This window comes from Polyodon spathula, chromosome 23 (assembly GCF_017654505.1).
Source record: "Polyodon spathula isolate WHYD16114869_AA chromosome 23, ASM1765450v1, whole genome shotgun sequence".
NCBI lineage: Eukaryota > Metazoa > Chordata > Actinopteri > Acipenseriformes > Polyodontidae > Polyodon > Polyodon spathula.
Genome location: NC_054556.1, coordinates 3,604,468 through 3,630,546, shown reverse-complemented (window position 1 = coordinate 3,630,546; position 26,079 = coordinate 3,604,468). Strand labels below are relative to the sequence as shown.

General features: G+C 38.0%; 2 protein-coding genes across 4 annotated transcripts in view; both read right to left on the bottom strand.

Moving 5' to 3' along the window:
* Nucleotides 1-837: 837 nt before the first annotated feature.
* LOC121297899 (constitutive coactivator of PPAR-gamma-like protein 1) lies at nt 838-15,984 on the bottom strand. Of its 3 annotated transcripts, none has more exons than XM_041224520.1 (17): nt 15,196-15,984; nt 11,883-12,129; nt 10,260-10,342; nt 9,523-9,651; nt 9,132-9,222; nt 8,061-8,152; nt 7,398-7,678; nt 6,948-7,008; nt 6,581-6,805; nt 6,136-6,307; nt 5,719-5,968; nt 5,418-5,532; nt 4,869-5,078; nt 3,997-4,174; nt 3,638-3,791; nt 3,449-3,545; nt 838-2,781 (listed from the first exon to the last, which is right to left on the bottom strand). In XM_041224520.1, the coding sequence occupies exons 1-17, from the start codon at nt 15,667-15,669 to the stop codon at nt 2,473-2,475; spliced, it is 3,168 nt and encodes a 1,055-aa protein (XP_041080454.1). In that variant the 5' UTR covers nt 15,670-15,984; the 3' UTR covers nt 838-2,472. The 3 variants fall into 3 exon arrangements, with proteins under 3 accessions (XP_041080454.1, XP_041080455.1, XP_041080456.1); XM_041224521.1 differs by having other exon boundaries at nt 3,638-3,776; XM_041224522.1 differs by having other exon boundaries at nt 15,475-15,984.
* A 3,205-nt stretch (nt 15,985-19,189) lies between these two features.
* Nucleotides 19,190-26,079, bottom strand: part of LOC121298378 (serine/threonine-protein kinase WNK2-like) — a 45,943-nt gene continuing 39,053 nt past the window's right edge. The window contains exons 25-30 of the mRNA XM_041225487.1: nt 25,115-25,329; nt 24,739-24,966; nt 23,756-23,854; nt 22,273-22,317; nt 21,399-21,658; nt 19,190-21,014 (exon numbers count right to left, since the gene is read on the bottom strand). Coding sequence (XP_041081421.1) covers nt 20,673-21,014; nt 21,399-21,658; nt 22,273-22,317; nt 23,756-23,854; nt 24,739-24,966; nt 25,115-25,329 — 1,189 coding nt within the window. The 3' untranslated portion in view covers nt 19,190-20,672. The remainder of the gene's footprint in view (nt 21,015-21,398; nt 21,659-22,272; nt 22,318-23,755; nt 23,855-24,738; nt 24,967-25,114; nt 25,330-26,079) is intronic.

The following is a 26,079-nucleotide window of genomic DNA, read 5'->3' as shown; positions in this document are numbered from 1 at the left end:
TCCTGTGTTCACCTCCTGGAACGTGCTAAGTTAAGGTTTTGCCAGAAAGGAGGCCTCTGTAAGACCCATGCACCATGTAGGGCAACTGGCTCATAGACAAGACCTAGAATGAGGTCTATGAAAATTAACACTGCTTTAAAAAGGCAATCCAAGGGCACACTTCTTTGTATAGGAGTACCTCACTGACATGCTGCATAAAAGGAAGTATATAATCATATAACATCAAATACAAACTTTTGGAAGACACATATTTTATTATTTAATAGGTCATAATACATTGGAAATGCCCCCACAAAGTAGACATTGCAAATACTGAAACTAAGAAAATGTTATGGGTAAAGAATATCATCTGCGATTTACATTCAGTTTGTGTAGCAGAGCATTGACCTTTAAATTGAGTATCCTGAATTATCAAAACTGTTAATACTGAAATGTCCCTGAACTTGGCTGGTCATTAACGTGATGATTCATTAGCCCAGTTATAGACGTGCCATCATTACGTGGGAGCGTAGGGGCGGTATGTGTAGTTTGGTGCACTGGTTTATGACTTTGCAAATTGTAACCTTTAAATTGTATAAAAGATTCTCATTACAAAATAAAGTATACATTGTTTGCCATATACCGTTTCCTAATTTTAGATTTAAAATCATTAAGTACATTTGAAAGCACCAAGACCTCACAAGAACTAAAAAATTGGCTGGACTGCTTTGGGTATTAAAGTGCTGATTAAACTCAATGCAGCTTGAACACTGAATATGGTAAGTGTGATTAATCACCCCCCACCCCAGTTTTCATTTAACCAAGTTTGTAGACAAAATAAACACAGAAGACAGTCAGTTGTATACTAAAAGAATAAAGACTTTTATTAAGCATTGCAAGTTGCATTCAATAGCCTTCAAATACACACACCACATTCCATCAACAGTCAGTCAAACCCAACAGTAGTTCATTCTTTTACAATCCATGAGTTAGGTCAAACTCCTCCCAACTTACATCAAGGTAACCTATTTAGCTCTTGCGGGCAGGGGATTGGGGATTACACCTTATTTCTGATCACTAATGTGTGATGAAGAGCATCAGGAGAATTAGATGAAAAAAAGATTATAAAGTAATGATCTGGATTCAGAAGTACAGTAAGTTTGGAAACACTAACGAAAACATCAAAATGATTACAGGTTTACTTGCTTATGCTAAACTCTTAATGGGAACGTCAAGCAAACAGAGTGCTTGTTTCCAGCTACAAAAGGGGGTACATTTTTAAGATCAAAGCTTTTTTTTTATTTTTATTTTTTTAAGTATTTTTAAAGAGGTTTTGCTAATATGAATGCATAAAAACAGCAACAGAGAACAATAGTGTATACAGTAATGAGTATACCAGGGTTAACATTAATATTCAAAGTGGCTAGATTTATTTTTTTTTTGTAAGTTTTCTTGATTAAATGCAACAGAGGTCAATAAAATCACAAAATTTAAGGTTAGAGCAAATCAATTAATGACTAAACAGTTAACACTTCATAGGACTATTACCGATTATTAGTCTTTTTTTAAAATTTTGCAAATGGGCACAGTACTTGTAAGGATGGAAGAAAAAGGACAACATGCATAATAACTACACACTTTTAAAATTATGAACCATGCAGAAAGTTCAGCTGAAACAGTAGTACTAATGTTCTACATTTGATTCAAGAAACCACATTGTTCATTGTTCACTGATGCATGGTCATTTCTGACACAAAATGTACCGGAACGCACTGTGTTTAAATCTTTGAGAAAGGTAATTTGCATCTTCAGTGATTTTAAGTTGCTTCTTGACATGTTAATTATATAGCTAAAGTATGACGTATATTTAGATCATCAGAACTTAAATTGCAGTATTTACTCTACAGTTACTTAATTTTGACAAAATTCTGCACATTTTAACACAACATAACCACAAACAGTGATGACTCATAAGAGAATTGTGGTTCTGAGTTTTTTGTTTTTTTTTCTTCATATCTGTGAATTTAAATCTCAAAAAAAGCATTTACTGTGACAACACAAAATCAATTACAATGGCAAATATATGGTGCCAGGTTCTGAAATTCTCAGCCTATAGTACTTAAACTGCCAAATGAAAGCATACTCTGCTTCATTATTTAAAAAACAGAAAATAAGAACCGCGTCATAAAACCAGTTTGAAATTCTCATGGATAATCTGTGTGGGCGCCAAACGCTCTTCATTCTCTTGAATTGGTAGCATTATGACTGCCACTGTTTTCATCTTTTTTACCAAAAATAAAAATGAAATAAAAGAAAGACATTATTCTTGTTTTTAACTCGCCGACATCAAAAGAGGGATCCGAAATTCCAAAAGTCCTCATTTTTCGCTTACGGAAAGGAAAAAATGTACTCAACTGTAGGCTTTCCTTCTTTCCAGATATTCCTAACTCTCACCATTCTATCATCCTTCACCCTCTCTATAAAAATATAGGTTTACTCTTCTTTTTTTAAGACAGAGGCACCCAGAGCTTCGTCTCTGTGGCAATCACTGTCTGCATTTAGTGCATTTAAATGAAGATTTGTATTGCACATTTTAGAGTCATTACTCAAGGCACTTTCAGCTTGGGTGGAAGCCTTGCCCTCTCCTTTGTTCCCATTCAGCTGGGAATCTGGTTTGCCTTCTACTCCATTCTCGGTCAGTGAGCTGTCTGAAGACTGAGCAGGGGACTTGGGTTCCTCTGGCTTGGGCTTCTTCCTCTCTTTAACCACCTTGTTCACTGAAGTAGCATATGCAGGCTTAATCTGTACGGAGACAGAAAAAGACAATCACTCAACACCTACTCTTCGAGTCATTCTTAAAACATATTGAGAGTTACATTTGTAAATAAAATCTAATTGAATGTCCAAAATACACGCACACACACACACACACATACACACACACAAGAAACTTCTTAGAACTAATTTCAGAAATCACATTGATGCTGTTGAGGGTTTGACACTTGCTCTCTTATACCTGTTGTTACTTTTAGGAACCAAGAGCAAATTCCATACAGAAGAAGTTTGACTGCTGCAAAGAGTTCACATCAAACTTATTTGAGGATCAGGTGCCTATCTGTGGACAGGGCAGCGAGGCAGTCTTAGTTTTATTTGAAAAGAACCACGATTGGCTAGAGGTTTGTATTTCAGTAAAGTTGTCCCGAGACTTCTCAAATAAAGATTTGGATTAGAACTGCATACTGACAGAATCACCCTGAACCCTTCCGTTATGTCAAGGCCAGAATTCTGTCAGGGACCTGCAATACTTCTAGTGAAAGGATCCCATCGAGGTCTGAGAACGGAGCGTACTGTATACACACATTAAATGTATACAATCCACATTCTAAAGACTACAGTTATATTAAGGGCAGCTCCCTCGTTGTGCAACAGTCTTTATTCCTTGATTTATTATTAATAAACAATCCCTTACCTGGTATGTTCCCTGATTTTTGGAACCTCTGCTGTGGTATTTGACTCCTCTACCAAAGGTCCTAATAACAGGGGTTGAAATAACCCCTCCAGGACGCCTATCAAGAGGGGGGGAGGGGAAATGCAATTCAAATGTAATGTTTTTACAGAACATGACAAGAAAATAGCAAGACTGTTTCCAGGAGCATACCCTCTATTCGGTCCCCCGACTGAAACAACCTGCAGAGGGAAGGGCCCTCTGCCTCGCCCACGTCTACTTCCTGCCCACTGGCCAACAACAGTGCCAGCTATCTCAAGCGTCCCTCCCTGGGAAGACATCGCCTGGATACCTGGACGTACAAGACCAATAAACAAAAAAACAAAACAAAAAAAATGTCAAGTCGCAGCAATGCAACTAACTGCATTCTAATGCAGTCTAGTGCTTGAAATTAAACAACTGTACACTCTATGTGTTCATTAAACAGTTACCAGTTAAGCATATAAGGCACAGCACATCCACCAGGCTTGAGGATACTCTGAAGTGCAATGCTAACATGCCGAGATGCTTACCAGCCAGTCCTCTTCCTCTGCCCTGCTGTGCTGGTTGCATTGGGGGCGAAGGGTACATATTAGCTGGGTAGAACGGCATCCCATGTGGTGGAAAAGGGATTGGATGCAGCGGGCGAGAGAAATGCAATCCTTCCAGGATACTCTGACGCATCTTATCTACTTTAGCAACCTGTTCGGCCTGGGCAATTAGAAACGGGCACGTTAGTTTAAAATAGCATTGAAAGTACTACTTTGTAACAATTTTATAAGTGTTTCTGTCTGCACACACTCGATAATTCTGGGCACTTTCCATTATAATTTCTACTTCTAAATAGTCACTATTTACCATTTTAACAACGTCATTTTTGCCAACTTGAAAAATCTTAGATCTATCTGATTTGTGCCAATTTAATCACTACATTTATTTCAATTTCTGCACAGCAGCTATTTAACTGCCAACAGTAACTGACAGCCAAGTCCCTGCAGATGCCACCTCGATTGTCACATCAGAATGACTCAATATCATGGTAACTGATAACTGTCAAAGTAAGGTGCATCAGCTTTTTTCCTCCCACTTAGCATTTTCAAGAATGACACCTTAAATTAAATCAGTTATCAGAGTCATTGTCAGTTGTTCATGTGTTAGAAATGCCACATATACTATTAAAAATCACCCATAGAGTTATTACATTTATTTTTTCCAAGTCAGGAACCTAGGGCAATCCCAAAAAACAGATACGGCTAGATAGAAGAGACAGCCTCGCTCACTGAAACACAGATATTAATACACACCATAAGGATACAAAACAAAAAAACAAAAAAAAAAAACACATGGTTATATTAAAGGTATTATTTCTAGAAGCAGTAGAATGAGGAAACTAAAAAAACGTTACCTGACCATCACAGAGGTCAATTAAGGGAGCTTTCTCCCTGTTGGCTCTTATGAGTTTACTTTGGAGAAGTTTGCCATCAAAGTACATCCAGGGACAGCAGTGCTCCCACGGGATCGGCTGTCCACAGACATCATTGGCAAAGAGAGCCATATCTACACCGCTCATAAACAGAGCGGCCAGCTGCACACCTCGCAGATCAAGGCTGTCGATCTAGGCAAAGAGAGGCAAGAACTTGCATCAAGAATTCACTGGATAGCAAAATATTAATCCACAAGCTTTGAAAACATAAATGTTTTTATAGATCTATAGGCACATACACCTATCTCTCTATATATATACATATCTCTAACGTTCTATCTCTATCTATATACACACACACACACAGTCCCTCAGTGTCTAATCCCACTGTAAAATCGCTTAAAAAAATAATGTCTTTGCACAATCTGAACTTAAAGCACATGCAAATGTCTTCACCAGAAGGGCTGGCAGATACATTTTTGGAAGTCCGTATTTAGTATGTACAATATTCATTTAAATACAGAAACGTACCTTCAGTTCCTGCAGCTGTTCAGGCTCATAGAGTTTGGGAGAAAGGGCCTGGGCTAAGAAAGCGTCAAGTTCGTGACGACGCAAAATTCGTACTCCTGGCCACTGTAGCATGAACCTAGACAACAACAGGACAGAGTACACATTCTAAACTAATAAAAGCACCTCACACATGGCTTATGCATGGAGGCAACATCTCCCCAGATCTTAGTCCATTTCAACACCCCACAAAACCTCAGAAGTGTTACACACACCCCCCCCCCCCCCCCCACCCCCCCCCCCCCCCCCCCACCCCCAAACTCACCGCAAGACGCAGCAAAGCACCATGAGGTGAGTAGGTACATTAGCTGGATTTAACATGGCTGGAGTATCAGATCTCATGCAGGCCAGGAAAGCTCTCATTCTCCTGTTTTTATCTTCCACTGCTTTCCCCAGCCACAGTTTCTTGAGGCTGGGGCAGGTCCACTCCCGGAAAGCTAGGGCCTCTACCAGTTCTGGGGTGTGGGGAGATTTGCCTTTGTATGCTGCCCATTCCTTTACTATCACTGGGGGATCTGGAGGATTAAGAACATTATAAAGTTATTGAAAATCAACAAACAAACAAACAAAAACCCAACTAACGCACAGGTTTTTATTGATTAAATTGTATTCTTATGAGGTTTCTGTATTTGCGTAGAGTACAGCATAATAAAGAGAGATCTCAAATCGCCAACAGACTTACACTCTGGGTGTCTGTTCCTCCTCACGGCAAGCCTCTCCGCTTTCTTCCTGGCTTCAGCAAGGCTGAAGAGAACGCCATAAACGTACTGACGAATTGGACGGTATAGCTGAGCGGCAGATGGCAAATCTTTATTAGATTCATCTTCAATGGTTACTGGTATCTTGATCTCACCCTGGAAAAAAAGAATATACATGACTAGATTTGCACTGCATTAGATAACATATAAGTGTTTAAAAATCTCCAGAGTATACTGCAAACATCTTGCAAGAGGCAGTGCCTTGAAAAGAATTGGCATGCAATATCTTTTATTTACTTGCACATATTCCTTCAACAAAAAAAAAAAACTAAACAAAAAGTAGTGTAGGACCTGCCGATTTTCCTGCCACTCGAAGCGTTTCAGATTAGAAAATCAATCCGTCTGAAGAGGCAACAGCGTTTCCCTTACCTTGGTGAGAACGTGGTAGATATAGGGATACATGAGGCCCTTCTTGTGCCTGTGCTCAGCCACTCGCAGGACCTCAGGCGCGACTCCTGGCAGAGGGGGGGTGGTGATATCCATGTGGTTCCGGGTGGACATGGACAGAAGACACGGGATCTGGGAATTACCTGTGTGATTCCCACTGCCTTCGGCTACCTGGCTTCCCGAGGATGCGACAGAAGAAGCTTCTGCCTAGAAGACGACAAATCAATAAAAACCAGGATGGAATTGGCTCTTAAAGCTACAATAAAGCCTTGCCAACCTGACCTACAAATTCTACATTTCAAAAGACTTAACGTAGAACTGATTCTTTACCTATAAATTAAGGAATTACCTTTGTTTGGTCTCCAAAGTCTCCCCCAGCAAGGTTTTCTACCTTCTGTCCACTTACATGGCTAGAAAAATAAGAAACAAACTATGAGTTTATTTTACTTTCAGATTTCTGTATAATCTTGTTACAGTCTATAAAAGACTCCGGTGTTTTCAGAACGGATGATCAGATATTACTGTTAGTTGTAACAGCAGAATGGCAAAGACAGCGAGGCTAGGACACTACTACCTGGACAAAAACACAACCCTAAGGGTTTCATTTATTTTTTTGCTTTTTTGTTTAAATCTTCAAAATTAGCTTTCATTTGACCAACAATTCCGCAAAAAAACTGCAAAAAAACCTCATTCACATAGACATCTTCATTTGATGACCAGATATCCCATGAAAGTACCGTCACATTTCTGTAAATCGCAAGCGAAGCACGAAACTATCAACCTAAAAGACTGAACTCACTTGGCAGTGGCTGCACTGTTGTCATCATTCTCGGAGGAGGAGGACGTGGAGGAGGTGTTAAAGTATGCAGGCTCCGTGTGGTTCGGGCTGGCCCCCTGGGCAGGGTTAATGGGAGAGGATCGTTCATAGAGAGGCGTATGCTTTCCTTCATGAGGAATGTTGCTGAAGCTGTTCTGATCCGCTAAACCTTTTCCGATGGCAGTGTCCTGGTTGAGGGCTGGCTGGGTCAGGTTTGATGGGTAGGCATTTTGTCCTGGGGGCGCACCTTGACCAGACAGCTCCTGAGCCAAAAGTAAAGAGCAAATCAAATAAATCTGGGCTTCGGTTTTTCGGTGATTATAGTTTTTTGGGGTTCAGTTTATTTTTTTTAGCCCTCACACTCTGAAAACCAGTATGTTTTACGACTTAAATACTACATTATTGTGTTATCCACTTAACAGCATACAATATTCTTTATATACTTTCATTTCTATTGGTGGCTGGGTTGCAGGTTTGGAATCTCCTCTACTTTACTATACATCACTAGCCAGGTGTTGACCTCAAATGGGTTAAGGTCTTATTACTTTATAGTAAGTGCCCATAATGTATAATGATCAGTAAAAGGCGTGAGACTACTCAGATCACACACGCACGTGCTTTTGGCTAACAGGAATTCAAACTTACACCAGATTTAGCAGGAGGGGTCTGTGGAATGTTGAGCATATGAGGGACACATTGTGGAACAGCATCAATCACTCCAAACTGATTTGGTCTAACTGCAGACATGCAAGAAGAGAAGAGTGCAAGTATTAATGTGAAGGAATGTAGACAATTTATAAAAAGTAAAGATAAAACCTTTAGTACAAACAACCCCTTTGTCAGTCAGTATCAAATAAGCATAATATTGGTATTTTCACAGTTTCTCAAACTTAAACTACATATTTTTACAGAATAACTTAATTGTTAAAACAGCAAAAACAAAACTAACATATTGTAATCATCCGAATGATGAAAAGCAATGAACTGCACTTTTAAAGAGAGCAAGTTTCACAGTGTACATTTCTGCAGTATGGATGTTTTAGTTTTAGTCTAGTCAGCAAACTACAGGCCATTCTGCTCCTCAGTGGTCTTTTCTAAAGAAGTCTGTTTGTATGCTGAGCACATAGCAGTCATTCCAAAGTGCGCTGCGGCTCTGGGGCAAATAAGAAAAAACTCACACATTAGTGTACAGAAGGAGCCGCTAATCTTCCCATCTACTTATCTCAAATAAAGCTCAAAAGTACTGAAAAGGTTTTAAATAAAAACTGCAAATCTGCCTCCAACATTTGCTTTGCTTTGTTTAAACTCCTGCATGACAGTTTCACAAAAAGACGCCCGGGCATGCTTGCGCGTACTGTTACCATGGAAACCTGGTAAATGGTTGCAAGACCAGAACCAACAGATCTGTCAGGCATACAGTAAACTGCAAACTAAAGGCACAAAAACATTTGTTCTTGGGTGGAAAATTAGTTGGTTTGGACTTCTCTGTTACCTTCTAAAGTAAACTTGCAAGTTATCCATGACTGTTCTGAAAGATTTACTGTATCTATTCCACTAAATGCTAAGAATTCCATTTAATTTTAAACCCGAGTCCCTGGGTCCTGCACTGAACCCCAACGATTAACACAAAACAACTTTAAAAAAAAAAAAAGGCAGTTATTGGCAATGGTCCTTGCAGTACAACAAGTTTAGGAATCGTGGCAAAGGTTATTTTACCTAAATAAGGAGGGTACTGTAGAGGTTTGCTGGCTGCTGAGTAGAACTCAACTGCCTTCCTGAATCGGACAACTTTGTCATCGGTTCTTGACTAAGACAAAAAAAAAAAAAAAAAAAAAAGTTATAAAAAAGGTAGCAAAACATGGCTTTACTGCTCAAGAATAGCACTATAAAAACAAAACACCTCAAACCAAAAAAAAACTGACTCCTCATATAATGGGGGTTAAACATTTTTTTATTTATTTTTTAAATATTACCTTCTTGAACAAAAATATGCCACGTTGCTAATAAATGTGTCCTAGGTTTTGCAATTTGACTCTCCAAATCCCTAAAGTTACAGACTTTCAAAAGCTGATAAGACACTGGGTAGAAGTGCTTTTGATCACCTTACCTGTGAATGTTTGAAGATGTCTTTAGCAATGGCTTCCAAGCCTGTGACATCCTGAATGTTGCGCACATAATCTGCTACAGCTTTAATCACCACGTCGCAGGGTGGAAGAACAAGCTGGTAAGCGCGTACCTGTTACACACAGAGCAGCCAAACAAACACCAATAAACACAAACTCCAATGCATCCCTGCTACACTAACCACTTCATAACAACATAACTGTAGCTAAACTCCCTCTTACATGCATAATCTGTGAGCTCAAAGTACAATTCATTCTGGTGTATGCACAAGCAGAATTACATTCATTATACTGTAAATGCTGGAACATGTTAAATAGACACTGAATTTTTTAATTCAATAAATAATTGGATTGTTCACATTACAGAAAAGATGCCAATGTGGTGTTATGTGATACATATCAATGTTTTCAACCAATACGACTAATCTTTCTGCAAAATATATTTGGAAACAGGTAAGGTAACAGAGTACATAATAAGCAGACAGGGATTGACGGCCTACATTTTTGCATGGTAATGTTTTCAAAGCTGCTGCACAAATATATCACTATACAGGCATAAAGCTGCATACATTTACAAGACTGTAGTTAAGAAATAGAGGGGGAGGGGCTGAACAAAAACTTAGCATCCCCATCAACAGTACTGGTGTTCTACACAGTGCAGACAGATACAGGCTGACCACGTAGCCTGCCGTTCAGGTATCTCAGGGTTTGCGTTTGATACCTTTAAAGATGCTAGAGGATGTTCGGGACCTAGCAAACTCCAGTGAAAGGCAGCCAAATCTTCATCAGGTAGAATGTGATTACCTGGAAATACATACAATTGTATTGTTGTTATCTGAGATTATACCTCTGTTTAATTGTTAGGCAATTGATCACGTCACAGCACACAAGTAATTACCAAAGACTTGGTGGTCTTATTACAAGTTAAAATCTGACTGGTTGACTCTGTCACACCAGCAAAACAATTGCTGAAAGAGAACTACTGAATTTAGAACATGACATCGCCTTTTCCAGCACGACATCTGGCAGCCAGCTCCTGTGCAGTGCGTGATTTCATTTCTATTAATGCAGCCCTGAATTTACTGCACAGGAGGCAGGTCCAAAGCAAGGCCCTTGTCTTTAACCCAGATGATTGATCTCTGTATTTGAAGAAGAACCCCTTCAATAAATGGTACTCATCTCCAGACAATGTGATAAAAGCTCACAATGCGTTATTTTTCTCTTTATTTTCATTGGCTTCCCTTTTCAGCAGTAACGGGGCAATGATAATTTGACAGAATAGTAACTGACTCATGTTAACATACAAGATTCATTAAAAAAAAATGTATGGTTTCTGGACAGATATGTTGTGCTTTGAACAACCTTATCCAGAAACAACCTGCAATCTTTATCTAAAAACAAACAATCCCAATGCAAACCACCACCACTCACACACGAAACTACGAGTTACACTTTAGTAACCCTAAACATAGCACTTCCCTAGTAATACTTAAACATTTCATCTTAATTACTAATGCTAAAAAACAAAGAGCACTATCAAAAAGATTACCCGCCTGAAAAGTGGAAACCTATTTGTGTGAAAAAAAAAAAATAAAAGGTTTGTGCAGTTACTTTGTCATGAAGATGGGATTATCAACGGCAGAATGGAAATATTGTATTACATGTGTCTGAGGATTTAACCACTTCAATAAGCAGCTGACTCAAAACAGAGAGTCACGGGAGATTAAAACTGTGCTCAAACGTCACTGTGACCTCATTTTAATGTTTGAATCCCGGGACACTAAGCTTTCATTAAAATGACAGCGTACTGTATAAAAACACACACACGGACAGGATGTCCTGGCCTATCAACTGTTCCCACTGTTATTTTATTTGTATGACAACTTGTCCATTTAAGAGGAACCAGAGCCTTTTGGTTTTTAATGCACTATGGAAATAACAAATTAACTTACATCATTACCATAACATGTATTAAATAAACTATACTGCAATGTATTATATTCATTTTTGCCTGCAGTCTTTGCTGTTGTGGTCCCTGCTCCAAGCCCTGCCCATTTAGCAACACATTATCAACTGAATTTAGGTCAAAGATCAGGTTTAAAACCTGCTAATCCAGGTGACACGTTGTGCCTTTAACATCCTAATGTATTAAACTTAATGCAGGAGTGGCATTTACATTTCTTTAATAAATTAAACCTTGATTTTTTTAAGCTTTGCTACAGATTGTCAACACCTGAAAAATAAGCAAACGGACACTTACTTTAATATGTCTTAACTTTCTTTTTCTGGGGCCAACAAAAAAAAAAAAAAAGAAGTGCCAACCTAGCAAAATGCTTCCGCTTACCTAAAAGTGCAGCGAAGATCACAAAGCGATTTGGATTCAGGTCCAGCTGCTTGGCGACCTCGTGCATCAGGTACTGGCTGGTGGTCAGGCTCTTCCCGTTGCGGCTCAGTTTCAAGGCATGAGCGCTGAAGTAGTAAGGGATGTTGCACAACGCATAATCTGAGTCGTACGCCACCAAACCATGGAATCCGTTCTCTCTGCACATGGCAATCACTTCTTGGTGGTGGTCTTCAGTGCTCTGTGCAACCTGAGAGATGTGAGAGATTTTGCTTGAATAAAATACTAAATTATTAACAGTGAAATGCATCAAAGTCTTCTTCTGACTAAGGTGCGGATCATCACGGTCGAATTTATTGACTTCAGTCAGGAGAAAACAAAGAAACGTTGGGGACATTTTACTGAGCTTATGCTTTAGATACTGCACTGCCTATTTGCATTTTAACACTGCGTAGTCATTCTTCAGTCAGAACTGCCAAACACGATGAAAAACTGGCAAAATTAGAATACAAAAATGCCAATAGAGTTCATTATGTCTACTATTAAAAAAAACACTAATTTTAAGTGTGGAACAACTTTTATATAAAATATTCCAGTCACCAAGCAACACATCCTACATTTAGGTCCAAAAAGCAATACCTGCATGTTAATCGCACTGCCTGTAAATGCAAACAAGCTGCAGAAAAGTGCTCTCTCGAGCATGTGCAAAATAAGCCCAGGTCATGAAAGGGTTAAGTCAAGGATGGGATCAAGCTCTGTAGGGCTCCGATACTTGTATCCATGGACGGCTGCCAGTGTGAGTGGTGTGAGGGGTGCATGTGGATACAGTGCTTTAGTCTACATCTGTCCACAGACATCCACTTTGTTCCTCCACCAGTTAATAAAAAGAAGCTACCAGAAGTTAAATTCACATTTTTCAACAAATGTTTGAGGTGAAGTCTTTATTAATGTCTTCATTCAGGAAACCGCTGCTTCTGGTACAAAGTGTCGTCATCTTAAGATACTGTAGATAGTTCATCTAGAACTTTAGAAACAAAGAATGACTTCCTTACAAATGCAGTATTTTGGAAACTACAGATTTGCCTGGTGGATGGCAGGAAAGTGAAAAGTTCCATCATCTACTTGCTGTGTTCCTATTGGTGGTTGAAAGGTTGTGAAGGCTTACAGGATGCTGATTGGCTGGCTGTCTGCCTGTACAGCATGTCACTCAGCTGTAGCAGTACAGCTGGCAGGGCTTAAAAATGCATGACGGCCTAGACTGTGATTTTAAAAGTATTTTTTTTTAGTTGCTGAATATTACTAAACATGCAAATCTTAAACTTCCTTAAATTGCTGGAGAACTGCTGTAAAATGGTGTGGCAATAAGCTGTACAGCTGAGGTATGATTTTTTGGGAAAGATTTCAGACTGATTAACTAAACTTGGTCATTGTTGGTTAGTGATAAAGTGTCATTCACTTCCAGCAAGTTCATTTGCCTAAAAAGGTTTACTGCATGCATCTTAAACCACATTTTAAAATGTAGCATGTTTTTTTTTTTTTTTTTTTTTTGATGTGAAACATGAAAATATTTGTATATAATTAAAGTAAAATAAATATCAAAAGCATTAATTAATAAAATAAGGCTCAAACATGACTTTCAGCAACTTATTTTAAACTGGCTGCACTAAACTACTTATTGAAACAGACCATATTACATTATGAATAAGCCATTTTACATTTTAATAATACAAAAAAAAAAAAGAGATAAAATTAGTATCTGTTGCACAACTCATAAACATGCCATTTATAAAACCTGAAATATTTGACTATGCATGTGGGAACAAAAGAAACACAGAATTATGTCTGCTTTTTATTAACTGTGGCTTAGAAACAAAGCCATAATATTAGTCACCACTACCTCAACACAAAGCACTCTTGCAATTTAACAGTAGGGAACAAAGTTTGCTGAAACCTGAAGACAAAAAAAACCCCCATCCAAACCCAAATGCACAGCATGCATTCAAATATCCATTTTCATACACAACTCAATTCAAATATGGCATGAACAACAAGCTATTAAAACATAAGACCTGCTGGTACTGTACTTACACTTACAACACATCTCTTACCAAGACAGGCAGATTGGCACAAAGGGCACTGAGATGTATCTGAGTCAGCTTGACATTCTGCAATGCTGCTGCACAAAAACATTTTTAACCAATTTCGGTTATGCAAAGAATTGGTGTTGTCGCCCCTGAGTAACCCCTCAGCAGAAGTGCCAGCGGAGTTCAATCCCCCACTATTTCTAAACTTTCATTTACTCGATTTACAATCTCTGAGAGCTGCAACTATAAGACCAGGCACAACTTTCTGCCTGTCAGCGCAAAACACACGTTGTAGATGGTCAGATGGTACATTTCTGAGTATTTCAACCCCAAATATTGAAAGTCAAGCTCTGTGCCAGGGAATCCTAGCCCACTCCACCTCCATTTCCTCCAGGCGGATAGGTTTCAATAATTCAACCTGGAATTCCCTCCTCCCCACCCCCGTCAATGCCTAATCCAGGTATTAGGTAATGTTTAACTGCTTTACCCCCCCTGTTCAGAATTGGGTTTGTATGAATTCAATGTGCATTTACAGGTTCAAATGCAATTGATTTAATATGTAGTTCTCAGTCTGGCAACAGAACTGTCATCAATTTTAAAATGCTGGCGCAACATGACAGTTGTCTGGATCGCCTACCTTAGCAACCCATTTATTCTCATCAAATCGCTTTCTGTCAATAATGGCATTTGGTCATACATATTTGCACTATTTTGTGGTGCACAGGATAAATTCATCAAATTTAACGGCGACGCACGCGATGGCGTACATGCCCCGCCCCGATTTATTAAAATCGATTAGCGGCTGAAACATCTGATGGCCAAATATAGACTCACTTTTCCGGGTGATTGAACACCTTGCTTTACCGGAGTTATCGTTTCAACCAGCACACAGGTGCAACAGAGGACGATGATGGGGAAATCGTATTACTTCATGCAAAATGTCCTCAAAGTTCCAGTTAAAGAACAGAAATAAATGTCTTTGAGGTTAACGCACTCACTGACAGTGGCTCTGTTTCCTTCCTGACCTTGGTATCCTTTCCATGAAAACAATAAAAATAAATAAACACAAATATTTGCATTCCGGATCTCATAAAAGGCCTTACGATTGTTTTTTATTTATTTATTAGACAGTGCATTTACAGCTAACATGATGAACAACCCTTAGATTCGCGTCTGCATTTCTCGCACTGGACACTAACCTGACAGCGGAAATCAATAATGTAATGGCTTACCCCGATGTGGAACCGGAGCAGTGCCAATCGGATGCAATGTGCCATGCACACCGGGGGCAGGAACCAGACCTTGGGCGGCGGAGTGCCCTTGTTCTGGATGTGACTGACAATCTGCTGTGCGGTCTGTCTCTCGTTCACCTGCCGTTTCACCCATTCGTGGAGGCGGCCTTTCTCCAAAGCGCCATTAAAGCACACAATCAGCTCTATGTTGCCGTTAAAGCAGGCCTTGGCGAGGGCTGCCAGGTAACCGAGCATGTGGTTCCACTGCCCTCCGCTCACCCAATCTGTGTAGAAGCCGCCGTAGAGCCGGTGGAGACAGTTCTCGGCGTCCACCAGCAACCGTAGCGGACTCTGGGGCGGTCTCTGTCTGCCGCCCCCGACCAGGCTTCCCCGGGCCAGCTTCTGAAGCTCCACCGGCACCACGGCGCTTGGGCAGTGCTTTTCAATGTATTCCTGGAAACCGTGGACTCCCATTTTGGCTGCCACTAAAAAAAATATATATATATATCAGTTACAACTGGGAAAAAAAAGGTTTAAAAAAAAATTAAATTGGGAATTTCATGAAAAAGTAATCCCCTTTTTTTAATTTTACGGTTGAATTATTTTGCCGTTGTTTTTTGGGGGGGGGTAAAAAAAAAAATCCGGTGCAAAATAAAGCGGGTTGTTACGGATGCATTTATTGAATTTTTGGTGAGTTGTTTTTTTGGTTCATGGCTGCTGGCCGCCATGTGCTGTATCACGGAGCCATGTTTCTGGATAGATCTGGACTGTGCAGAGAGAGACAGTGACGCACGGCACGTAGCGTACAGGAAAGGAGGAGCAAGGAACCAAAACCCACAGCAAAACAGCTGTTCAAAGACACTGTGCTACCTGGCGTAAACTAAAGATAGTTATCTAGATTAGGATTGTGCAGTGTTCCACTACTCAGGCAAATTTAGTTGGTAGAATTTGTGGTCACTGGTACAAACACACCCAACACTCTCACTATGCCAGGTGTAGATACTTTTTGATGTGTAACAATATTTTGTTAAACTTTCAAAACAAATGTCGAGCGTTTTAAAACCCGTGGAATAGATTTAAGCAGTCATCATATGGACTCGACTACCAATAATACATTTTACAGTTATGTAACTGTTTATCCAATAAGCGTTCATCATCAAAAAAAAAAATCAAGGGTCTTCGTAAAATGACAGTGCCAGTTCTACGGTGGCCTGGAAGTAGAAAGTACAGTTAGTTAGTTCTATAGTAAGGTTTGACGATCAAAATGGAAAATAAATAAAAAAAAAAAAAAACATGAATAAAAAATACACAGAAGACCATTTTCACCTGGTTTGGGGCAGTAATTGTCAGTTGGGGTGTCATCACACAGCCCGCAGAAAATAAATTAGTTTAAGAACACATCCTATTTGTGCCTGAAGTTATATTCTACTGCCAGAAGAACCACCAGAGCCAGATTTGTATTGGAGAATTGCATAACATGTCCCTGTTACATTTTTTTGAATCACAGTAACATTATAGTGACACCTCGACAATATGCCTTTACATTTATCTAATCTTTGTTTGCAAATATCAACGTGAATTAAAATATCCCATCCCATTATATACCATCTGAAAATGTATGAATTAAAAACGCTCGATATTCACACGCTTTTTATCAAAATTACTCAACAGTGCATTCTTGTGGACATTAGTATAACTTGCAGTTTCCTTGTAATATTTATATAATAGGAATAGTATTTTATTTTCAATACATTATTTCTTGCTAATAGTATCCTATAATAACACTAGTGTGTGTGTGTGTACATATATACACAGTGTTATCAGTATTCAATATATATATATATATATATATATATATATATTTATATATATATATATATTATATATATATATATATATATATATATATATATATATATACACATATACACACATTATATATATATATATATATATATATATATGTGTATATATATATTATATCATATATATATATATATATATATAAATTATACAATATATATATATATCCTTACAAAAACACACAATCCCAGTAAAAATTCCTTACAGCTTCCAAATATTAAAATATGTATGTGACAAAATACTGGGATGCTGTGCATAGCCCAAAAACAAATTTTATTCACAAAAAAAGAAACTGATCTAGGAAACTAGGATCTTAAAAGCACCCGTTTCATATGGATACTTGGACAGAGGTTTTATTAAACTTTCCACCAGATCAGGATCATCCTGTTTTCATGTATTCTTCCACCAGATGTATACAAAAATGTTCCTTCTGGATTCTAACAAGTGTTTTTAGGATTATACAGCACTTCCTTGTAGCATTATTATCCCAGGACCAAATCCCACTTGTAAAATTGGAGTTTGCTGAAATTCCTGGCAATGATGAAACTTAATTCAACTCTTCCCCCACCATCCCCATTTACCTCAAGTATACAGATAGAAATACCACTCCACAGAATAAGATCTTGCAATTTAAATAAAAATCTTTAATTCAGATTTTTTGTGTATATTTTTACTATGGTAGTTTTGGATTAAGACCAAGGAAAAAGGGAAGACAGCATACATTGTTGATTTGTAGGGATTACAAAAGGCGTTCCCTGACAATGTCATATTCAGTCACCATTTACATAATTCATTGGGGTTTGTTTTGTTATTTTTCCTCCTTTTGTTCAATTTTGTTTTTCAACTTCAAAATCAATTTTACTTCTACATTTAAAATATTGATAGAAATAGAAATACAGTCCATATGTTTTCAAGCACAAAATATGTTTATTTCTTTCTTTAAACATGTACAATATTTGTGATCTAGTGCCAACAACTGTCTGTCAACATAAGAGGACGATACAACAGGCAAAAGTAATTTAGACATCAAGTTTTAGTGCAAGCATCAATGATTTTCAAAAATAGGTTCCCTGTGTTCGCTCATGAAGCAGACATGTATATAAACAAATAAATGTAAGAGTCAAGTAACAGAGAACATAAATCTCTTACTACAGTAAGTATTTGCAAAAGGCAGAAGAATCTGCATAATATTCTATAAAAAATCCAATTCTAACCGAATTGATGGAATATATATTGAAGGGTAAGAACAAAAATAAACAACTGAAGACTAAGATCAGTTAGAAGTAGTACAGTAGAACTATACAATTCACAGCTTGGCAGCACAAAGCATCTCTGCAATTCAGCACGTTGTATAAAAAGCAACTGCATGAAATAATAACAAGTAATTAAGGTTTTACTTTGTACAGCGTTATTTTTAAACCTGTGCCAATGTTTTGGTGAAAAACATTATAGGTACAAAATCAGTTTTACAGGTACAGCCAAGTTATTATCTTGTGCCATTTATTTTACTGAGCCGTTAAATGCCGTGTCCCAGGATTTATGAAGCAGGCTGCTTTTTCAACTAGAGATCTTGCAAATCATTCATGAGTGATTAGTTGTTAGCATTCTAGATCTGCTAATCTGAAAAAAAAAGTAAACTTTGCATTAAAAAGCTCTAACTCAGAAACAGAACTGGAAACTTCTTGTCTTTCCGAAAGGAGACTCCAACCATCAATCTCGTAAGTTACCAGTTTGACCAGTTAAATAGGTCTCTCTGCCCACAAACCCCTGTCATTTCTTTGTTTGGCTCTCCTCCTCCCTGCCTCCACTCTGCAGCGTGCCTTGTCTAGGGGGAAGGTGGCCCCAAGTGCCAGTTGTCCTGCCCGCTGGCCGTATCATTCTTAATCACCGTAATGCGTTCATCTTGGCTCGGCCAGCATAGGGGGCGGCTATCGAGCGCCAATGGATAAGGCCATGGGCCAAATTGTAATGTGAACGTATTCTGTATCTGTCGGGTATCACGTTCATGTCGGGCACAACTGTTTGTCAATTGTTCAAGTGCCATAAGGCATATTTTTCACAACCAATAAACTGTTATTTTTTCTATTAAGTGGATGTCTTCTTTCTGACTACAAAGATCTCACATTGTTTTATTAAACACCACCTGCAAAGGAAATGTCACAAGAAGAAAAAAAAAAAAAAAAAAAAAAAAAAAATCAAAATAGTACCCATTGTGGTTTATTGGTAATAAAAGTCCTAGAAAATAATAGCACAGTTCACATCTGCTTTAATGTAGTGAGAACTATTTCACATTAGTAACTTACAGTAACACTTTTCAAGAATACCATAACTTTGAAGGAACAGTATATGCATTTTTGTTCAATATACATTAAAATGACCCCCTTCTGACTTTCCTGTATTTAAATCATGCAACTGTGTTATCAATTCAGTGCCAGACAACTATGTGATGTTATCAGTCTTACAGTGAAGTACAAAACTAAATGGGTAACAGGGTAAAGTTGTACACTTCCATGTAGCAAAATATGCTGAAATAACTAAAATGAACTAATAATGGTTTCTGTTCAAACGCTAGTGATTGCACAGCCCCAAACAAACAAAAAGCACTGTGCCCACTGCTGTAAATGGATTGCTTTATTAAAAAAAAAAAAAGTGTTAAATGTGCAAACTTTCTGGAGAATTGTGAACACCAGTTCCAATGTATGCAACTGTGAGACTGCAAAAAAAAAAAAAAAAACATTGCAATCTTCTATACATCAATATCCACATTCAATATATTTAAACAAAAACACAAAGACTATAATCCCCAGCAGCTTCCAGCTCCCTCCATGTCTAAAAGCACTGTGGTGTATCAGTGTAGCTCTGGTCTGGTGTGTCTTCAATCTCTTAAACTAAGCATTCTTTTAATCTAGTTTCCTTTTATGACTTTTACTCAAGTGAATCACAAAATTGTACTGGTGTGATTAAATAAATGCAAAAACTTTTTTTGGCAAATGAGAACCTACATTCAGAACAAAATATAAAATTTATTTTGGGTCAAGAAAAAAAAAACTGCATTTTTAGTGCAGCCGTTTAAGAAAACAAAAAACCTGCAATCAACAGATTTATTCAAAATAAATAAATTTACAGTGGCGACAGCAGTGCTGGGTAGGCATTTTAGATTTCCTGTAATAAATAATTAAATGAAAAGAAAATATATATTTACACACACAAGCCAAAATAAAATATGTATCTTTCAAACATTTACACCTCTTTCCAGCAGAATCTGAAAAGCATTATTCAAGGCACTATACTCCTGCAGGGTAAATAACCTTCTAAATTCATGTTCAAATTCTTTGAAAACCTTGCTTTAGGTTACTAGTGTTTTAGCATACAAGTGTATAACATAATAAAGTGTCTTAATAATACTTAAGCTATAAATTGTCCCAGACAAAACTAATCTTAACTTTGTGAAATTGTTTCACAGTGATTGCATGATGCAATGTATGGCTATGTGCTCAATCAGCCTTACATCAGTTGCCAGCAGAACCATATCCAGCAGAATAAGTGTTGCCTATAAGCTAATACACACCAGAGCAAAGCTTTATAAAACACTGGACCAGCATACACACATTAAGCTAAGTAGTCCTCATGTTGGGGCCTGGTGGGTTCACAATGGGTTTCACAGGATAAACTTGCAACCCTGCATTTCCAAGGGATGGAAATCTGGGCACATCTGGTGCCCCGAACACACCGGCTTGTGCCACTGGACCCGTTATGACTGGCCACTGTACTCCATACACCGACCCAGGAATGGGTCCTCCGAACTGGCAGGCAGGCATTCTATAAGGAGGCATCATCCCAGGGACGTGGCTGCCAGGCATGGCTGGTGAAATACCTGGAGCCAGAGCAGCGGTCATTGGGCATGACAGTGGAATCTGGTACTTCTTCATTGTTTCAGGTATACTCGTACATTTCATCTTTAATGAAAAGAAAGAGTCATTTTTTTTTGTTTTAGAAAAATGCTGCAAAACAGTTTCAGATGGGACACACTAAAAAGCAACACAAGTAACGTTGCTCAAAACACACAAGAGTGCCAGAAAATTCCTTAACTTTTTGTAAACACTTCAGAATGTTTGACCCTCTGCACTACTTGCAGCGGTTCTTTGTTGAACAGAATTAAGATTATACAGTGCACCGTACTATAATATAAGTTATACCAATACAGTTTGTCCCTCAACTTCCCACTTAGCAATAAATTACTTATTGAAATTGTGAGCCAATATCATGCTGCTCTCTTCCTCTATATAAATGTTGATTCCCAATAAATAAATAAAACATAAGCACTGCCAATTTCCTCTCACCTCACTCACAGCTTGCTTTGGTTTGGGCTCCATATCTTGCCACTGTTTATTTTGCTTTATCTGGTTTAAAGAAGGTTTTATATGTGTGGCTCCAACGGTTTCTTTGGTCCAGTCATCCACTAGTTTGTGCAGATCATCTGTAAAGGTGCCTTTCTTCTTGTTGCTGTTGTTGGCTTGACCCTGTGCCAGTCCCTGCAGCTGTTGTGGCACGGGCTGCTGGCTCTGTACCGGCACAGTCGAACTACTATTATTTGAGGACCCTAAAAGAAAGGGATATCTTAAAACCATACACTTTGAAAATACTGTTTAACCATTTTGCTGCTTGATTTGTAACTTGATTGACTATGTAAACAATAAATGGTGTGCCTAACCAATGATGCAGTACATTTGTATCACAAGAGTGGTTTCGCTGGATTAAAAGTGCAAAACTAGAAGGTAAGAAACAAAGTCAAGTAGATAAACATTTCAGATGCAAGTTTACACCTTGCATTTTACTGAGGTGACATTTTAAATTAATTGGCTTTAGAAAGCATGAGTAAAACCAGCAGCAAAAGCAGTTATAAACACATCTCAGATAAAATGACTACCAAATAGAAATCAAAATGCATGCACTATTTAATGCTGATACAAATATAACCAAAACACAAGTTACATTCACACACACACACAATACTTTAAAAAGCTACACCGTCATGCATTAACAAAATGCATATACACGAATGATATGAAACCGGCTCTTTGCTGAATGTACATTTCACAGTAGCTGCTGGAATTACCATCCTGAATCTGGCACAAAAAATAAATAAATAAATAAAAAACATGGAGTAGTCATGCCATGAGGAAAAGAGACCAAGAAAGTAAATTAGATATTTACTACTACTGCGCTCTTTGCCTAGACAAAGTCGTTTCAGGGTAGACCCTACAAGGCAAAACAATACAAGACAAACACAGTTAGACTAACAGACTGAACAGAACAGGCTAGGTGGTGGACAAGGTGTTTCAAAGCAATACAAAGCCATCACTAAGATAAAAAAAAAAAAAAAAAAGAAATAAAAAGGAAAAAAGGGAAAGGGGAAAAAAGGGAATTTTAGTCAGTGGTTTAGATGGGAAACGCTGGACCTGCTACATGTGCAGTCAATCCAAAACTAAAACTTGTGATAGATATTAGAATCATCCTAGAACAGAGAGAGAAGTATGTGCCCTAAGTATGGAATATGAAGAAACTTTCTCTACTGCCCTGTAAATTCATTGTAAATGTTTAAAAATAATGTCAACAGATTTAAAAATGATCAAAATCCACATTACTAATACTTTTGAGAACACATCAGATTTACGTCCATTTATAAAAACAGCCTCAAAACATGAATTCTACTTTAAAATCGATGCGAATTATCAATACCTCAACAAAAGGTACCTTAATATATCTTTATATATGTTTTCAAAATAAGTGGGTTTGTAAAAATCACCACTAAAATTTCATGGACGGATTGTTGAAAGAAAAAATAAATACACAACTATTAGAACTCTTAGCTGGTTTATGTTTTTGAATATAAGACGTAGAATAGTTAGCTTATTTGGGAGCTCACACAAAAAAAACAGCAAAAAAAGAACCTGGTTTTATATTGCTCCAGCCAGAACATTTTTTGTAGAACAGAAATAAATTGTCTGTTTCATATGAAGGGGGAAAGGATTCCTTAAAGATCATTTTAAAAAGCAAAACCCGTTAAGAATATATATCTTTTAAAAATAAAAAAAGGGTGGGGTGGGGTGGGGTTTATATATACACACTTACTCCAGCTATCAAAAACAAAACAAAAAACTAGTTGGAGCACTTCTGTATCAACATTGTCATCATGCAAGTTAGGCAAGAAATTAAAACAGTGGAATTAAAATAGAAGAATATTTCAATACAGCCCTTTTAAAACAGACGTAATGCCCATCAGTGACCTCCTAGTACTGTATCAGCTTGTTACATGCATGTGCTCAGTGTCCAAACATGTGTGAAAGAGACAGTTCTTCAAGCGAAGGCTGGGATTCTGCCCTTTGCCACATTGTATCTTCGGATTACTCCACAAAAACTACGGTACACTCAAGATCAAACTCATCGCCAATGCCCACATTTACAGAAGATGAGCTCTTCCACATATGCTTTTGCTTTCCAGTTCTGAGCCAAAAGCAGTGCACGAAAGCATTTGTATGGAAAAAGAAAATACACGAGCTATTTAAAAAAGGGCTAAATCAAAAAGAATGGCTGTGAAAAAGAAATGCAGGCAACCTGCCCAAAAACAAAACTGGAATGAACAAAAAGAGGTAAAAAGGAATGAAATGGGGCAAAGTACAAAAGAACAAATACAAACAGATGGACAAAGACACAGGTCCACTGAGGAATCTGGTACGAGGTTTGCTACTAGATTTATAGGTCACTCTCTCGGGTGTTTGGTGGTAAACCGTCCAGCCTGCAAATGAATATAGAGGGAAGAAAAAACAAAAACACAATTGTAAAAGGAAGTACAGTTTTGATCAGAGACCCTACACCAATATCAGGCAGTTAACCAGCAGAATTAAATTAACACAGCCAAGAAAATGTTAGTCAGATGTTTGATTGCATGCAAGAAGACGCAATGAAAAAGCATAAGAGCACAGTGTACACATCATTAGAAGAGAGTAGATCTTTTATAAAGTTCAAATAATACCATTGCCACCTTGCTACTTCAAAACCCTGTACACACTAAACCGTTATAAAAATACAATATTTTCACGGAAAACAAAAAGCATTACAGAATAAAGCTTCTGTAGTACATTGTGTTTGGGGTACTTGTTCAAATAAGATTTTAAAAGCTACATTGATATTTACAGTTGGAACAACATCTTAATCATATTGCAAATCTCAGTTCTTAATTGGATACCTAAAGCACACACCAATTTCAGAAACCATTCAGTTTACAAAAAGGTATTTCAGGGCCTATTTCTTTGTGTGCATGCAAAATATATTAAATTTCACCCTAAAATTTCACTTGAGGAAGAGTACTTCAGGATCAGCCTTAGCAAAGTATACTATCATTTGTTCATTTATACGGACTTATATACAAAAATAATTCCACACAATGTTGGTATCCCTAAACAAGTAACATTTTGGTTACCATAGGTTTAAAAACCAATAAACAAAAGGACTGTGTATTTAACCTCAAAACTAGTACTTGTGCAGATCAGTTTAAACATCATTAAGATGGTTCTAAGAAGCTTATAAGACGCTAACTACATGCTTACCTCATCCAGAATTCTGAAACACCGCACTAGAATGAGAGACAGTTTATTAGTTGCAATGCCCAGAGATAATCACCTTGACTGAGCCTGCTGTGCGCTCCGCTCCCATCGCTGATTGAGCCGGAATAGATGCCATCAGAGGAGAGAGACCCTTTGACTGAGCAGGGCTGCTGTGTCTGAACAGGCTCAGTAGTTGGAATGACAGTAGCGGAGGAAGGCAGTGTACTTGCAGTGGTTAATGGAGTACTGTCAGCCAGACCGGAGTCTTTAGCCGAGGCAGCAGTGGAATTCACAGGTGGCTCACCTTTAGAAGATAAACACATACAGTATGTGGATTATTGCCAACATTATAATAATAATACATTTGAAACAGATTGTTCCTTGTTTTTATTGTAACCATTCTTTAAGCCTGGAATATATATAAAGGAAAAGATAAATGCACCTATACTCACTGGTATTAGTGTTAACATTTTTAAGTTGCTGAACCAGCGGATTGAGCAGCTTCCCAGCCTTGAGCTTGCACTTGCTGGCTCTGCGCCTCCGCCCAGTTGGTGGCGCTGCATGCAGGAATCCCACAGTTGGGGGGAGAGGTTTGCCAAGTTTTTTAAAAAGCAACTCAATCTCACCCCTCTGATGGGACTGCAGTTCAGAGATCTCCTTCATGTGTCTGGGGCAGGAAACAAAACAAAACAAATATATCTTTCTTCACAGGTAAATAACCTTAGTCTTTTAAATTAAATCTTTTTTACATTAGTATAGAAGTGTTTGCTTTACTCTTTATTGTGATAACACCTATGTGCTATTCAGTGTTAGCAGAGAAAATGTTAGGTTTTTTTATTTATTTATTTTTAAATGCAGTACTTATTTGTTTTAAGCAAATATTGAAGCAGTAACTACTTTGCAGCTGGGCAATGTCTACCCTGTCTGATTTGATCACACCAAGCGTGTCACAAAGTGTCAGCGTCCAGCAGAATATTGTTTTTTCACAATATTGTACAAGCTATGGAGGCTTTCACCCCAACCGCACAGAAGAAAAAAGATGGCATCAGAATCAAATAGTTCCCTTTCTGTGTACTTATTTAAATCTGTACTTATCCAAGAAAAGGGGATCGGAAAGCTCAGGAAAAAAGAAGACTAGAAAACAGATAAACCTCTCGTTTATCTAATTTGCCGGGGAAAAAAAGGAAGATGTTCAAAAGGAAGTCAAATATTTTGTTTAGCAGGGTTTAGTTTTGGACACAGTGAGTATTTATTTTCAGCAGTCTACCTGGGTACTCTGTTTGAAATAATAAAAGAAATAAAATGCTGGGTGCAAGCAAGTGCTGTATGTATATGAAGATCACAACCGGAGTTTACAGCAACAAAATCTATGTTCATAATTTCAACAGCTAATTAGCAAGTAGAAAGCAAGTGTTCA

What these genes read in the sequence shown, in the direction of transcription:
- LOC121297899 (XM_041224520.1), bottom strand. Translation starts at nt 15,669, where the DNA reads ATGGGAGTCCACGGTTTCCAGGAATACATTGAAAAGCACTGCCCAAGC. An exon ending in TGCTCCGGTTCCACATCGGG is followed by an intron (nt 12,130 to 15,195) that starts GTAAGCCATTAC and finishes CACATCTCTCAG; the next exon opens with GTTGCACAGAGCACTGAAGA. An exon ending in ATCCTCTAGCATCTTTAAAG is followed by an intron (nt 9,652 to 10,259) that starts GTATCAAACGCA and finishes TGTGTGTAACAG; the next exon opens with GTACGCGCTTACCAGCTTGT.